Source organism: Pseudorasbora parva, chromosome 22 (genome assembly GCF_024679245.1).
Source record: "Pseudorasbora parva isolate DD20220531a chromosome 22, ASM2467924v1, whole genome shotgun sequence".
NCBI lineage: Eukaryota > Metazoa > Chordata > Actinopteri > Cypriniformes > Gobionidae > Pseudorasbora > Pseudorasbora parva.
Window position 1 is genome coordinate 36,189,327 of NC_090193.1, and position 14,525 is coordinate 36,203,851.

At 37.5% G+C, this 14,525-nt stretch overlaps 1 protein-coding gene across 1 annotated transcript; it reads left to right on the forward strand.

Annotated features, from left to right (window-relative positions):
* Window positions 1–1,247: 1,247 nt before the first annotated feature.
* On the forward strand, window positions 1,248–14,244 carry phf13 (PHD finger protein 13). Its single transcript, XM_067431191.1, has 5 exons — window positions 1,248–1,402; window positions 2,130–2,170; window positions 5,643–5,744; window positions 10,186–10,870; window positions 12,047–14,244. The coding sequence occupies exons 2-5, from the start codon at window positions 2,132–2,134 to the stop codon at window positions 12,271–12,273; spliced, it is 1,053 nt and encodes a 350-aa protein (XP_067287292.1). The 5' UTR covers window positions 1,248–1,402; window positions 2,130–2,131; the 3' UTR covers window positions 12,274–14,244.
* The last annotated feature ends 281 nt before the right edge of the window (window positions 14,245–14,525 follow it).

Consider the following 14,525-nt stretch of genomic DNA (forward strand, 5'->3'; position numbering starts at 1 on the left):
TGAGACGCACCCTTCGTCATGTCTTGTTCTGAAGGCAGTCATATGCAAATGTTTTGTCAGTGTGATTTGCACAGATCCTGCACTATCAAAAAAAGCGAGACATTATTGGAGCTTGATTAAATAAATTCTTTGTTTGTAATGAGGAGGACATTTTAAGCTATGAGACTTCCAAGATGTTTTAATGGTACAAAATTGTCTTGTTAAAAGATCATGGCAAATTTGATTTCAAATCTCATGAAAAAAACAACTCAGTACATTTTGCAAAAATATTTTTGTGTAATGGAAGAAAGGTTCATATTTGCAAGTATTACTAACAAATACAGAATTAAGTTAATTATTACAGGATATTAGTTAATTCATTATTAAATTAAATTACTTCATTTGAGATTAGTTAACTAAGTCAGATGCACCTGCACTATAATTTTTAAAAAATGACCCCATGTGAAATAATGTAATACAGTAATGCTAACATTTTTGAGTGAATTGGTCAGCTGAAGGAAGGAGCTGATCATTCTGCTGTAAAAAGGAAACAAAGTTTGGAAAGTTGGAACCTACCCTTGATTTTGGTTCTTGTTTAAAGGGTTTATTAATGTATAGCTCCCAATGTGGCATTAAAAAGAAGTCTAAATCATGCTGTCATCTGGTGGCATGACATAATCAAGGTGTATTAACACTTTCTTCATTTAGTGATAATTCAGATCGAATCTATTTAGTATTATTTTACTTTTTTGGAATATAGCCATATCTGAAACATGACTTAATATAATTTTATATAAAAGGATATGAAATTATTTATTAATTATTTTTGCTATAGGATTTTTAAGTATAAGTTTTAATTTGTAGACTGTAATTATGTGTATTGTGTTTTAGACTGCAATTTTATGCAATTAATAATTTTTTTTTTACTTTTACATTTTTCTGTTAATATTTATTGCAGTATGTTTCTCTTTAAAAATATCTAAACCTAGTCGGACAGAGTAAAAGTGTAAAATAAACAAAACTTTTGATGTAGTCCAACAAGTCTTTTTACAGTAACAAACTCGTTTTTTTTTTAGTTTTTTTTTTTTTTAAATAAATCACACTTGGTTCGAATTTTTATCTAATTTAATTCTAATTCCAATTGGTTAGTGTATAATATTCGCATTTGTAAGTGAATATTATATTTCTGGCCATTAAACTGACCAATAGATGTGTGATTCATATGAATCATAGGGGGGCTTTTATTTTGGCAGATGAGCAGATCGGTCTGTCTGGGTTTCACCCATCACATCTTCTTCACATTCGGACATATATCATCACTGTTTTCTATCTTTCCTGCCACTGTCATCGTCTGTTTTTCGATCCAGGATAATTATCTGCCTCTTTTCCGTCGTGTGGTCCACTGTCTGTGTTTCAGCACCAGGTAAACGTAAATAAAACACCCCAAACACCAGTCACAAGAATGTTAGCATGACGGCTAGCCAATTAGCAAGTTCCAGCAGGGGAAGAAAAAAAGTGGATCAACTTTTGTTTAAAGACATTACAGTTCGAGCTAGTTGAAGATTTAGATGTGTAATATTGGGTATTGGTCATAATTAATGTGTTATGAATGATATAGTGTTATTAAACTTAACGTTAGATCAGGTAGTGCTAGCAGGCTAAGTTAACTGAGCTCGAGGACTGCCCATCAAAAAGATTAATAAAATAAATAACCCATATAACCATAACATACCTTTAATTTGAGATGTGAAGATGAATGTATAAAGTTGTCAGAGGAATGTTTTTGCAGGGCTTTTAGGTGTGGAGAGGTAACGTTAATTTACGTGACGTGACTCTCTGCATTATATAATATCATAAATCCCTTTAAAAAAAACTTGTTCACTAATCTGACACGATTCATCTATTTAGTGATCGATTAAACTGAACAGTTATACCAAGGTTTTTAAATAACAGTTTGGTCCAGTCAGATATTGATATGCGGCATATTATTATCATAACTGATAGTATGTACGTTATGCATCAAAACAGGAAAGTGTAATTCGATGTATTTGTATTTTGTATGTTATTTTGACGATATATCTGTCATGATGTGAGTCGGATGTGGCCTAAAATGTGACCATAAACTAAAGCCGTTTTTTTTTTTACACTAGAAATGGACAACAGCTCGACGACTTGTCCCTTTGATACACAGGTAAAATAATTTGATTTTCTCATTTCTTACCCAGATATGTTTTTTTTTTATTATTAATATTATTTTGGATGTTGTTGCTGTTGTGTCATTCCATCATTTCGGCATGGATATATTTTGATATTATATTTTTCAGAGGAAGTGTCATTGTTTTAGGCTATCTCATTAGCCATAACGCTAGCTGGCTAACCCATCGATGCGGTTTAGTTTGATTAAATTAAAGGAGATATAGTTTTGTTTCTGCTTTTCCTCATTGTTCTCACAGCTTTCATACGAGATTTATTTTGTAACACTCGTTTTCATTCTCTCTTTGCCTGTACATGGAGTTGCTAACAAGCCTTTTAGTCACTCGGTAATATTCATTAAATTACGAAATGATTAGTTTTGTCGATGCAGAAGGCGTTTTAATATATCAAGCAAATTCATTTGGTTTTCGATCGTGTAATTGAATGACGGGGATGTGTCATTTACTCAGGTGTCAATATGTCGAATTTTTGCACAGTTGACAGAGCCAATGAGCGAATGCGCATGCGCGTACATTGCTTCACTCCCCAACCTCTGGTTGGGAAAGTAAAGCTTAGCACAATATGTAAGATTAAAGGCACAATATGTAAAATTAAAGGCACAATATGTAAGATTTTTTTAATTCAAATATCCAAGAGCAACAAGAACAATGTTTTATATTTCGTTGATTTGTGTACTTGCATTATCCAACATTTTTCCAAGAATTTTTAAATCAGGAGAAATAAGCAATTTTAACCAGGACAATCAATGACAGCCATGTGTTATCCTCGATTTCTGGAAATCATGGAAACACCAAAGACACTTTATTATATTTTGTGTTTTATTAGACAGGTGAGCAACTCTTTGGATACATTCATGGACATAAATCTAATCATTGTAATACAGCTCAACACAGTTAGGTTTATTGTTGAAATCTCGTTTTCTTGATTTACCGTGAGTACCATGTTTTACCATGCCAAATATCGATCTAGCTCACTGCAGTGTGACCAAGTGTGGCAGCAGTTGGGGCGGCAGTGGCTCAGTGGTTCATGTAGGTTGTCTACAAACCAGAAGGTTGGTGGTTCAATCCCCGGTTCCACCTGACCAAGTGTCGAGGTGTCCATGAGCAAGACACCTAACCCCAGCTGCTCCCGGCGAGCTGGATGGTGCCTTACATGGCTGACATCGCCGTCGGTGTGTGAATGGGTGAATGTGAGGCAAAAATGTAAAGCGCTTTGGATAAAAGCGCTATATAAATGCAGTCCATTTACCATTTACCAAGTGTCATAGCACCCATCGAGCAAACACACAGAATAGCATTATAACATAACATAACATAACATAACATAACATAACATTCAGCACTCAAATAATGTATCTAATAAGATAAACAGCGCTGCGTTACCACACATACGCATGAGTGGAAGAAGTGGCAGCGGCAGCTGTGACATAATCAAAGCTCAGCGAAATCAAGCCGTCATCAAGCTCTTGCTGCGAAAAATTACACAATGTGGCTTTAACTAGAGTTAAAAGTGCTTGCCTTTTAATATATAGAAAATTTCAGAAACGGTGCCCATTCACTTTTTTACGTCTTGGTTCCAGAAGTTTTCCATAGGGATTTAAAAAGAAAAAAATCTTTAAAAGTTATTAACCATAACCCAAACCAACCTGCTACAATGTAAACTAACATTAAATATTTTGATTTAAAGCAAAAATTATTTGAAATTCTGACTTTAAGGTAAAGTTGACACCTGTAATGAGTTGGAAAAAGTAAAAAAAAATTTGTATAGAAACACTATAATTTACATTTATTACAAATATACAAATATTTAAAGGGTTATTTCACCCAAAAATGAAATTGATGTCATTAATGACTCACCCTAATGTTGTTCCTCACCCGTAAGACCTCCGTTCATCTTCACAACACAGTTTAAGATATTTTATATTTTAGTCCCAGAGCATATGCTGTCTAGCCTGACAAGCCAGACCCACATCAAGTGGAAACTCACCATTGGCAGGGCTCAATCCGAGGGGCGGGTCAAACGGTTGTCTTTCAAACTCCCTCTGCACGGCGTGCACGCAATTGGATAGTGCTACAACCAACCAGAGCTCGTTGACAGATTAAACTTTCGCAGTATCCGGTCGGCAAAACTCTGAACACATCTTTCCTTCTTAAGAATGACTTCAGTGCCGTTCTTTGTTCTTTTCTCAGAGAAAAGCTTAACTCAAGGTCTTATCAGAGTCGCGGTCAAAGCTGATTCAAATGACCACCGTTCGCCAGTTTCTGTGTTTACTAGAAGCACGCAAGCGCAACTTGGACGTCATTATGTTAAGCCTCGCCCACCGACTCTATACACAATGTGATTTGCCCGACCAGAGTTTGGCGTTTACAGCTCAGAAGTGTATTGAGAGTTATTAGACGACACTCGCGGGCAGATTAGATTTGCTGCTGCTAGGGTGTGTCTAGATTTCTAGCCTATATGCTGTCTATGCACACTTTACTGTCCATGTCCAGAATACTAATAAAAACATCATCAAAGTAGTCCATATGTGACATCAGTTGGTTGATAAGAATCTCTTGAAGCATCGAAAATACATTTTGGTCCAAAAATATCAAAAACTACGACTTATTTCAGCATTGTCTTCTCTTCCATGTTGCTCAATTAAAGAGTCAAACAGTCATGAATCAGTGAATCGATCAATGATTCAGATTGCCAATGTCACGTGATTTCAGCAGTTTGGATCACGTGTCAAACTGCTGAAATCACGTGACATTGGCGATACTCGTGGCAGATTAGGTTTGCTGCCGCTAGGGTGCGTCTAGATTTCTAGGCTATTAATTTATAAGTTATTGTTAAAGATCAATTTCCCTGTAGAGACCGTGAATAGGATTTTTAGTTTTGTAATCCTACCGATGCATAGAGAGAGACAAATACAAGTAAGCCTTTCTATGTTGATTCTCTTGAGAAGTGTTCAGACTTTGACTCTGTAAGGCTTTCAGAATTGTGAATTTTTTGTGTGTTTTGTGCTTGTTTGAACATCACGACCAGCCCAAACACACCCGTGACTCAACTAATGGTTAATGGTCTTTGTTCAGGGTGGGACTACCTGTTTGAAAGCAGGCATTCGTTTTTGTTGTTTTAATACATTAAATGATGTTGGTGATGAAGAAATGACACATTTCAACAAATGTAATCCTGAGTCGTTTTGATGCATGGTTCACACTTTCAAATTTGGATTAATATGATGCGTAATAGTGCTCTTGTGATTGCGCAAACTAAGTGCATGAATATTTAATGAGGCATGCATTGCTTCGTTTCTGATTGGCTGATTGTCTTTGCTTAACAACATTTAGTTAATAATCTGGTGCTAATCCTTTTAAAAAGTGTGAAATGGTATGGCATTAACCTTTTACAAAGTAAAAAAGTATATGCTTAAATGATTACCATTATTGACTCCGTTTATATTGCAGGGATACAGTTCAACATTTAAGCGGAAACGGACAGTGGAAGATTTCAACAAGTTCTGCACATTTGTGCTGGCATATGCTGGTTATATTCCGTATCCACAGGAGGTGAGTATTATCATGTCTTAGTCATGTAACTGAGGAGATTGTGGTAAAAATGATACTCTTACTGTGCTTGTACGTTTGCTAGAAAGTGCTGTCAGTGTTGCAGGGTGAAGCGGCCTTGCATTTCCTCAAGATCGCTCTACGATCTGACACATCCGACCTCCAGAGGTTCCTATCCTTGGCAGTGGTGTAGCACTGGGTGCTTTTTCTTTCTTTTCTTGTTTTGGAGGTGCAACCCCTTATGAGCTGCTTTGCTGCTGATGCTCTTGTTTGATCCACAGAAATGGTGGTGGCTCTTATGTCACGGCCGCTGAGAGACATCTCCCTCCAAAAAAACCTCAGCCCTCCCTCCCAGGGTAAGAGGGCCACTCCAGTCTCCTCATTCTCATCTCAGACCCTGTCTCTAAGTGCCATTCTTCACAACAGCAGTGTGTGTGCATCCACAAACACTTCAGTTTCAGGTCTTCCCTTTAATGGATCCTTCAAATGGATGGAGGCTAAATCGAGGAAACTCTGTTTGCAGGGAAAGGCATGAGGGCAGATAATAGCTCCAAATGTTCCAAAACCTAGTGAGCTGTCTGCTGTCTACAGAGGTCACTGCCTTCTAAGGGAGCATCCTAACTGCTAGAATAAAGTGCATGGGACACTCAAGTCTCAGTTGACACTTGTATGTTGTTTAAAATGAAAGTATCTAACAAATATTGGGTAGAATAGTCAGTTTTGGGTGCTAAGTAGTCAGTGAGGATAAATGATGATACTAACATTGTGGCACCCTCAGTTAATGATGAACATTCACTGTTAAGCAGGTAAAAAGGCAGTGGCAAATCAAACTTTTTATTTTTATGATATTTTTTTTTAAATAGATGTGTATATTTAATGTGTGTACCAATTATGTGTACCAAAATCTTATATCACGATATGATTCATTTCTTTTTTTCACGATAACGATTTATCACAATATAATTATTTTGCTTTATATAAGGTTTTTACAATATAAATTTTATATGCCATTGAGATTTCGTAATTCTTATCACCTTTTTCATTATAAATTCAATTAAATAAAATAATTAAAAAACTAATACCAGCCTAAAATAATATCAAGCTTACTGAAAGCAAGTAAACAGTGATAAAAAACAACAACAGAAAAGACAAATTAAATGGACCTACCTGAAAAACTCCAAACAGTAGTAATAAGAAATACAACACAAAATGTACTCTTTACTGTGTAAATTAAAGCTAAAGTCTGTAGTTTTTCCTCTTTGTCGCCATATCTGTTCGAAAACTGCAATTGCAGTTATTCGCGGCATTATCAACTTCACGTGGGTTGTGCCTCGGTCGGCACAGCGCGGAGGAATCCATTGTTTTAAAGAGACTGTGCAGCTGTCAGTCACCGCGCCGGTGTGGATACTCTGTCATTCAAAAACACAGACCTTACTGTTTGAAAGTATGACTGACATAATAATGACATTTGAATACGTAAGTAGCTAACAACTACTTTTGTTTTGACCAACTAAGGGGGGAAAAGCATTGCAATAAATCAAAAAGATTAAATCTGATGATCATTTATCATATCACGTCAAACCATGCAAACTATAATTTTTCAAAATGTAAATGTTAACATCAGCAATGTGTGACTACATTTAATGTCCATTAGGGCTACCAGTAGTTCAGTTTCCATTTATGTGCAGTGTGGAGTAACGTTAGAGGTGAATTGCTTCCTCTCAGAGCTAGCACAAAAAAATTGATGTTTACTATAGCACATAGCAAAACGAGAAAGGCACAACAAAGAAAACTCCATAACGTAATGCATTATTCGAAAAGTGTGCTGCTGTTACATAGCCTAATTCAACCATTGATATGTCTTACCTGTCCAGCTGGGAAAAAAGCTGAAAAACCCATTCAAAACATGGAGTTCACCTTTATTATCCTTGTTTTCGCATCGGCCTGGTTGTAGTCTCTTCTTTCTGTAGTCTCTCCGAAGTCCGAAGACTTTTGCATTTTTACAACGAACGAATTAATCGGAAATGGAGCAATATAACCTGCTTACCGGGACTTCTTTATGTGTACAGATGTGACCTTAAGACGCAAAGATATGCTTGAAGTTCCCACGGAAATCCACCAGTACCACTGGAATTAAAAACATTATTATAAGCTCACTGTTGTAAATCGAGCTACGTTAAGCAGATAGTTTTGAACACTGGCTGGTTGTGTACTTGCTCAAATTTATTTTGAATAATTTTTAACCCCAAAAAGTTACGGACAGCAGCTTTAAATATGCACGTATTCTTATTAAAGTTACAAAAGTGATTCTGTCAAGAGCAGGTACGACAGCAGGATGCTGTCACTTTAAGACCGACTGCACAGATCCATTATACTCGTGTGTTTTCTTTCTCAACAGTATATGTTCACTTAAGACATAACTTACTTGCAAAGACATGGTCACTTCAGCCCTGTTTCCAATGAAATTACCCGGAACAATTTGTACCAGGAACTTTTTTCCAGGAGCTTTTTTTCCCCCAGTTCTGCTACTGTCTGCGTTTCCACTGTGGTCTAAAGTACCGTGAAGATTAGGCAAATTAGTCCGGTGTTCGAGGGAACTTCATTTAGACCCTGTTTCCTACGGTCGAAACACACCGAGTACCACCCAAAGGTCCTAGTTCCTGGGGAAAGTTCCTGCGGTGGAAACACGGCTTTTGATACATAGGTATGTACATTTACCAGTTTAAGCAGAAATAGGCTGAATAAAGCTCTCATTTCAGTTTTTTAAGTGCTTTTTATTACTTCGAATGAGAAATTTCTATCTAGATACACCACGGGTCTCCTTACAGTGAAGTCGCCAAAGCCAATAAACTCACTACTCAAAAATCAAATACTGGTCAGCATTTGCTTGTAGCAGTTGCTGCACACTTTCAGAAATCCTCCTCCACCCCAGCTCCACCTGTGTAAATCTGCTATGGGTAATTAATGTGCTGCACATGTATATTGTACAGCAGCAGCAGCACGTCATGTATGTATTGGCAGTAGCAAGTCCCGTACTTGCTCTGCAGCAGATCTATTCTGCAAGACCAAACATATCAACATTATCAAATCCATTACCATGCCAATCACTCGAAAAGCATAACAGATGTATCCTACTTTGATTGAGCTTGTTGCGGTGCATTCTGGGTACACTTTCTTTGTGAAGATATCTTTGAAACTTGCACCTTTTGAAACAGCTTGTCCTGCTATCTGATGTCTAGGTAGGCAACTCACTGTGTTTTGGAACCGCGAGTGCAGTCATAATATACATTTTCACATCCTTTCAGCTTAAAGAGTGTGTTTTCAGAAATATAATTTATTCTTTATTTGCTTACTACTTGCTTTGTTTTTGCAGGCTACTCAGCACAAAGGAGACATAGCACTTCATAGCACACAAATAATGATGGCTTTAACAACAAAGAAATCGTAAATGAGGGTATAAACAAAAGTAAGTGTAGACAGGGACGGACCCGTGAGAAATGCTCCAAAATAATCCACCATTGATGTGGGATCCATGTGTTTCTGAGCTCATTAGTCGTGACCAAGAAAGCTGATTAAGGTTTGACAGCAAAATGAGGAGGAGGTTTTAAATTCTCTGAACATACAGTGGAAGTTTATGAACCTGCCATTTATGTGCCTTATTTTTTACAGCGTGCAGTCATTCTTGGATTTCATTGTGCAGGCGCTTGCATTTCTGATGACCCGTAATTTATGTTTTTCTTAGGTGGTAGCCATTAACTTTTGGAGTGACTCCACTTTGCTTCTCTAACATTGGTTTGTGATAGGCATTTTGTTTTACCAGTCTGTTTCTGTTGGCGTTCATTTACTTTTGTATGTTTTGTTTGGCTTTTAGTGTTAAAAGACTAAACTGGCTATTAATCTAATAAAGAATTGCTGAGATTTTCACTATTGTTCTATATGTTCTTACATTTTAGTTTATCATATATAAATTTGACTCGCTACTCAAATTAAATTTTATTAGCAGTGTTTCTGCCAGTTGACCTTCCTCAGGCATGTGCAAAACCTTGCTAATACATTTTTTGTAATGAATTAAGATTGAGTAGTGTGTGGGATTTAAACATTTTATATTGGACTTTTATCCAATGCACCTACAAAGGATTCAGGTGCATCAGACACTTTTTTTCTATTTAGACTGCAAAATGTGAAATGTTCCATCTTAGAGAGCTTGATTTGAAATAGGCATTTTCATCTTGCACCAATGTGGTCTGCATTTCTTCTCATTACAAATATTGCTCCATAACCAGCAGGGTTTGTGGGTGTGTTGAATTCGCCGTAAGTCTTATCGAAACATGCAGTGAAGTTATTTGGTCACTGTTTGCTCATCTTCAGACTTCAGACCGATGTTTCAGTCCAAGAAATTCATTGCATTGGTGGTTAAAATAGTGTTTTCTATTGCTGTCCACAGGAGGCACACTTGAGGAACAGCTCTAGTCCTCCTAACAGCACCGGCAGCACTGCAGACAGTGACGGATGGGAGAACCAGAGGCTGGGCTGTGACCTCTCGTCTCCAGACGAGCCCCCACCTAAAAACCGCAAAAGCTTTGCTGGATTCAAAAGACCCTCGAGTGAAGATTCAGAGCCTCAGAAGCGACCTAAGTCAGCGGGTCTTCTCCTGGAGGGTCGAACGAAGGCCGACAAGGTGAAAAAGAAGAAGAAGAAGCTGAGGAAGTATAAGGATGAGGAATTTTGTTCTTTCGCTCCATTTACTTCTCCCAGCGCTGAAGGTGAGATTGCCAATTTTGGACGTACCATCAAAGAAGAACCAGAAGATTACCTCAGCATCTCTCTACCCACCGCTGGGGTGGGTTGTGACCAGCCTACGCACACTGGCACATGTTCAAAACTTGCCTCTAATTCACCGGGCACCACAACGTGCAAAGAGGAGCCCGATATTGGCCGTCCGTGCTGGGATGATTTTAAAAGATCAGAGTCGGAGGATGTCGAGAGACCCTCACAACCTAAAGAAGAGTCCATAGTCTTTAAAGTTGAAGGTTTTCCTGGTAAAAGGACTGTGATCCGCCAGGGAAAACAGGTGGTGTTTAGAGATGAGGATGGATCGGGAGACGATGAGGACATCATGGTTGATTCAGGTCAGTATAAAGTTTCCTCTTGTCGTTTGCCACTTTTAAAAGAGCAATTGTATATATCGTATTAAAATTGCAAACACAATCCTCTTGGAGTTTGGCATTGTCAACAGTAGATCGTAATCGTATACATTGTAATACGAAGTGCCATCACAGTCGCTTCCTCTTGGAGTTTGGCATTGTCAAAAGAAGATTACGGTCATGTATATCGTCAGGGCTTGACATTTGGTCACCAGTAGCTGTAGCTAGTGGTTTTTCAAAGTTATTAGCCACTAAGTTATTATTCCACAGTTTTGACATCGATACCATGGGGAAAACTGCCATATGGTTATTTTTAAAATTATCTCATATTTTAGCATCAGGTATATTAGGCTGCTGTCAATTTAAAACCTGACGCACGGATCCATTATACTGTTACACATGCGCTTTCTTTCTTAGCTGTGTACATTCACTTAAACTTGACTACATGCATACTTGCCAAGACTAAGGAATAAGAAGTGAAAAATAACTCAATTTAATATTGAGAGGCAGCTTTATGTGCCCCCTGTGGGTGTGAGCACAAAATCTGCATGAATGAGTAAATTGATGTGCAATCCCATGTCGAAATTCAAGCCCTATAACACCAACAAATTTAATTTGGAGCAAATTAAATGAATGAGGGGAGGCGGGTTTGTGTGTCAACTCGCTGTCTGAGAGATCATGAGAGAGTGAGAAAAAAGTGCAGCTGGTACTATGCATTTATTCTGCACAAAATGATTATTGGAAGCGTTTCGGATATTTCAATATTGATATGTAACGAAAAATGAATATTTTTGACAACGTTACATTCAGTTTATTTCAGATGCCGTTTTAAAAGGCTACAACTGAAATGTATATATTATATATAAAATTCAACCTGTGACTGTTACACACCACTGCTGAATGAATGCCACTCGCATTAGGTGAGATTAATGTCTGGCCCTGTGTATTGTAATATGATTGCGATAGCAGTAGCTTCCTCTTGGAGTTTGGCATTGTCAAAAGTAGATTGCTGTTGTATAATTGCAGTTGCAATCATTTATTCTTGCAGTTTGGCATTGTTAAAAGTAGATTGCAGTAGATTGTCGTATATATGTCTGTCTCTCTCTATATATACACATACATACATACAATTATATTTAATTATAACATTTCTCTTCGCAGATGATGACTCTTGGGACCTAGTGACATGTTTCTGCATGAAGCCGTTCGCTGGGCGGGCGATGATTGAATGCAACCAGTGCAACACTTGGATCCACCTTTCATGTGCCAAAATCCGCAAGTCCAACGTCCCCGAGACGTACATCTGCCAGAGGTGCAAAGACTCAAAGTTTGACATTCGCCGCTCCAATCGCTCACGAATGGGCTCTCGAAAACACCTTCTCGACTGATGCCGCTCTTCTTGTTCGGCCCATCCACATGTACAGAAACTCATAAAAGTGTCTTTTTGGAGACGAGACTCAGTAAGTACGGAAGAGAAAGGGCTCGCTGACTTACCTGGGTCACGTTTTTCTGTTCTTGTTTTTAATATTTCTCCCCTTCCTAAATGTTTGCGTCAGGCAATCAATACTCACATGATGCATTATTAAGAGCAGATTTCCACCGTACAGACGGTTGGCGTTGCGACGGTACATGCCTGAAGGTATTACACAATTGGAGTTGTGCTGGTAAGAAGGGAATGGGGTGTCGGATCGCACTTTTTTTTAAAGAATGAAGTGGTAGCTAGAGATACCACTTTGCACCCATAGCTTTCAACAGTATGTGTATTTGTTAAAGTATATATATTATATGAAATAACTAAGATATTAGTGTTCAAGGTGTTTAGACTCCTCATTTTGTGTGGATCTTTTCTGAGACTCCCAAATGTGTATAGGCAAAGAGTTCTGTTTGTTGGATAATGTTGATTGAAGTTTTCGTCAGCAGTCACTTATGCTTTGGAGTGACGCATCAGAAACGGTTCATGCTACATTGTGGTATTTTTATATATATTTTTATTCTTAAAGAACAGGGGGACAAGCAGGTCATAGGAGACTGTATGTCGTTTTGATTTATAAAGCCTGATCACTTCTGCATTTTCTTCCCTTTTATTGAGTTTTTTGTTTGCATGTTGTAATCTTTGACTAAAAGCGTTGATATATTTTTTGTGTCTTTTTCTGCCAATAGATGTCAAATACAATAATTATGTGAATAGTTATTGCAGGTTAGGAAGGGGTAATTTTTACTGGGTGAATCTCAGAATCTTACAAAACACATCTAGTTTGCATTTCGCCCAATTTTATTTATATATATATCATCATAAATTAATACTTTTTTTAAGGAACATTTACATTCTTGTTTCTCCAAATTTCAATTTGCTTTGAGTGTTTTGCTTTTATTCCCATTATTCTCAGTGCTGATTCTTTTTGTAAACTAGTGACTAAGAAAGAAAGTAACTTTTTTTAATTTATTAAAATAAACATGATGCAATTTTTACCCAGATATTACCCAGGAGTGTTCTTGTCTGGTTCTGTGAGATTTACTGCCAAAGGGAAGAATATTTTTTTACCTGCGTATTCTGAAATCCTTACTTGGTACTAGTATTCATATTTACATTCAAAGCAGTGCTAGTATATTTGGTCGACAAATCGTTGCTCTTCTAAACTCGCTGGCGAAGCTTGTAATAGAAGGAATTATTCATGAGGGTGATTTCTTGCTAACTACTGTGACTGGTCCAGGCTGGTTATTAATCGATGAGTCGGTTTCATGTTCATAGGCATGCTCAGATACAAATGTGATTGTGTCCTATTAGATGTTCCACTCTCATCAAAAAAACTTAGGTTTGTTTCTTGAGGACATTATGTGCATTTGTTTATCTTGTGTAAGTTGGATGTCATTTTAGAATGTATTGTTCTGATTGATGAGAGAAACACTGCAGAGATAAACATCTTTAGTATGGATATTTGCAATGTAAAATGAAGACTAATAACGCTGATAGTTCATAGTTGACCGTGTCTTATTTTCTAATGAATCCATGGACAGTTTCCATGGGGATTTTTTGTTTTGTTTTGGGATGCACATTGAAACTGTATATTCTTTAAACTTATTTTTGGCACCATTTGTCTTCCCATCTAAGGACGTGCTGAGAATGTGTAATTTCCAGGCCTAGATTAAACAAGCTAGCCATTTTTTTAGCTTATTGTTTTGCCATTTATTAAGTGTTTATGGATGATGGTTCTGTACATTTTGTTTATGTTGTATGATGTTCATAATTCAGGGCAGTTTGAGCTCGCACTGTTATGCTGAGAGTACAATGATAAGAGAGAGAGGGATGTTTCTGTGAAACTTCATGTAAACTGTTGTAAATAAAGAGAGGATAATTTTAATGCCCGTTTCATACGAGTCATTCTTAATCTTCGAGGCATGGACTTAACTAGACTCCTGAAGGTGTGCTGTGTTATCTGGCACCAAGATGTCAGCAGCAGAGCCTTTAAATCCTGTGAGTTGTGTCCAAAATGAGGCCTCCATGAATCAGACTTGTTTGTTCAGCACATCCCACAGATGCTCGATTGGATTGAGATCTGGGAATTTGGAAGCCAATTAACACCTTAAACTCGCTGTGCTCCTCAAACTATTCCTGAACCATTTTTGCTTTTTGGCAGGGTGT

Bases quoted from the DNA above. Each gene is read 5' to 3' on its own strand.
- phf13 (XM_067431191.1), top strand. From the start codon at position 2,132: ATGGACAACAGCTCGACGACTTGTCCCTTTGATACACAG. The intron at 5,745-10,185 runs GTGAGTATTATC...TGCTGTCCACAG, and splicing joins ATATTCCGTATCCACAGGAG to GAGGCACACTTGAGGAACAG. The intron at 10,871-12,046 runs GTCAGTATAAAG...TTCTCTTCGCAG, and splicing joins GGACATCATGGTTGATTCAG to ATGATGACTCTTGGGACCTA.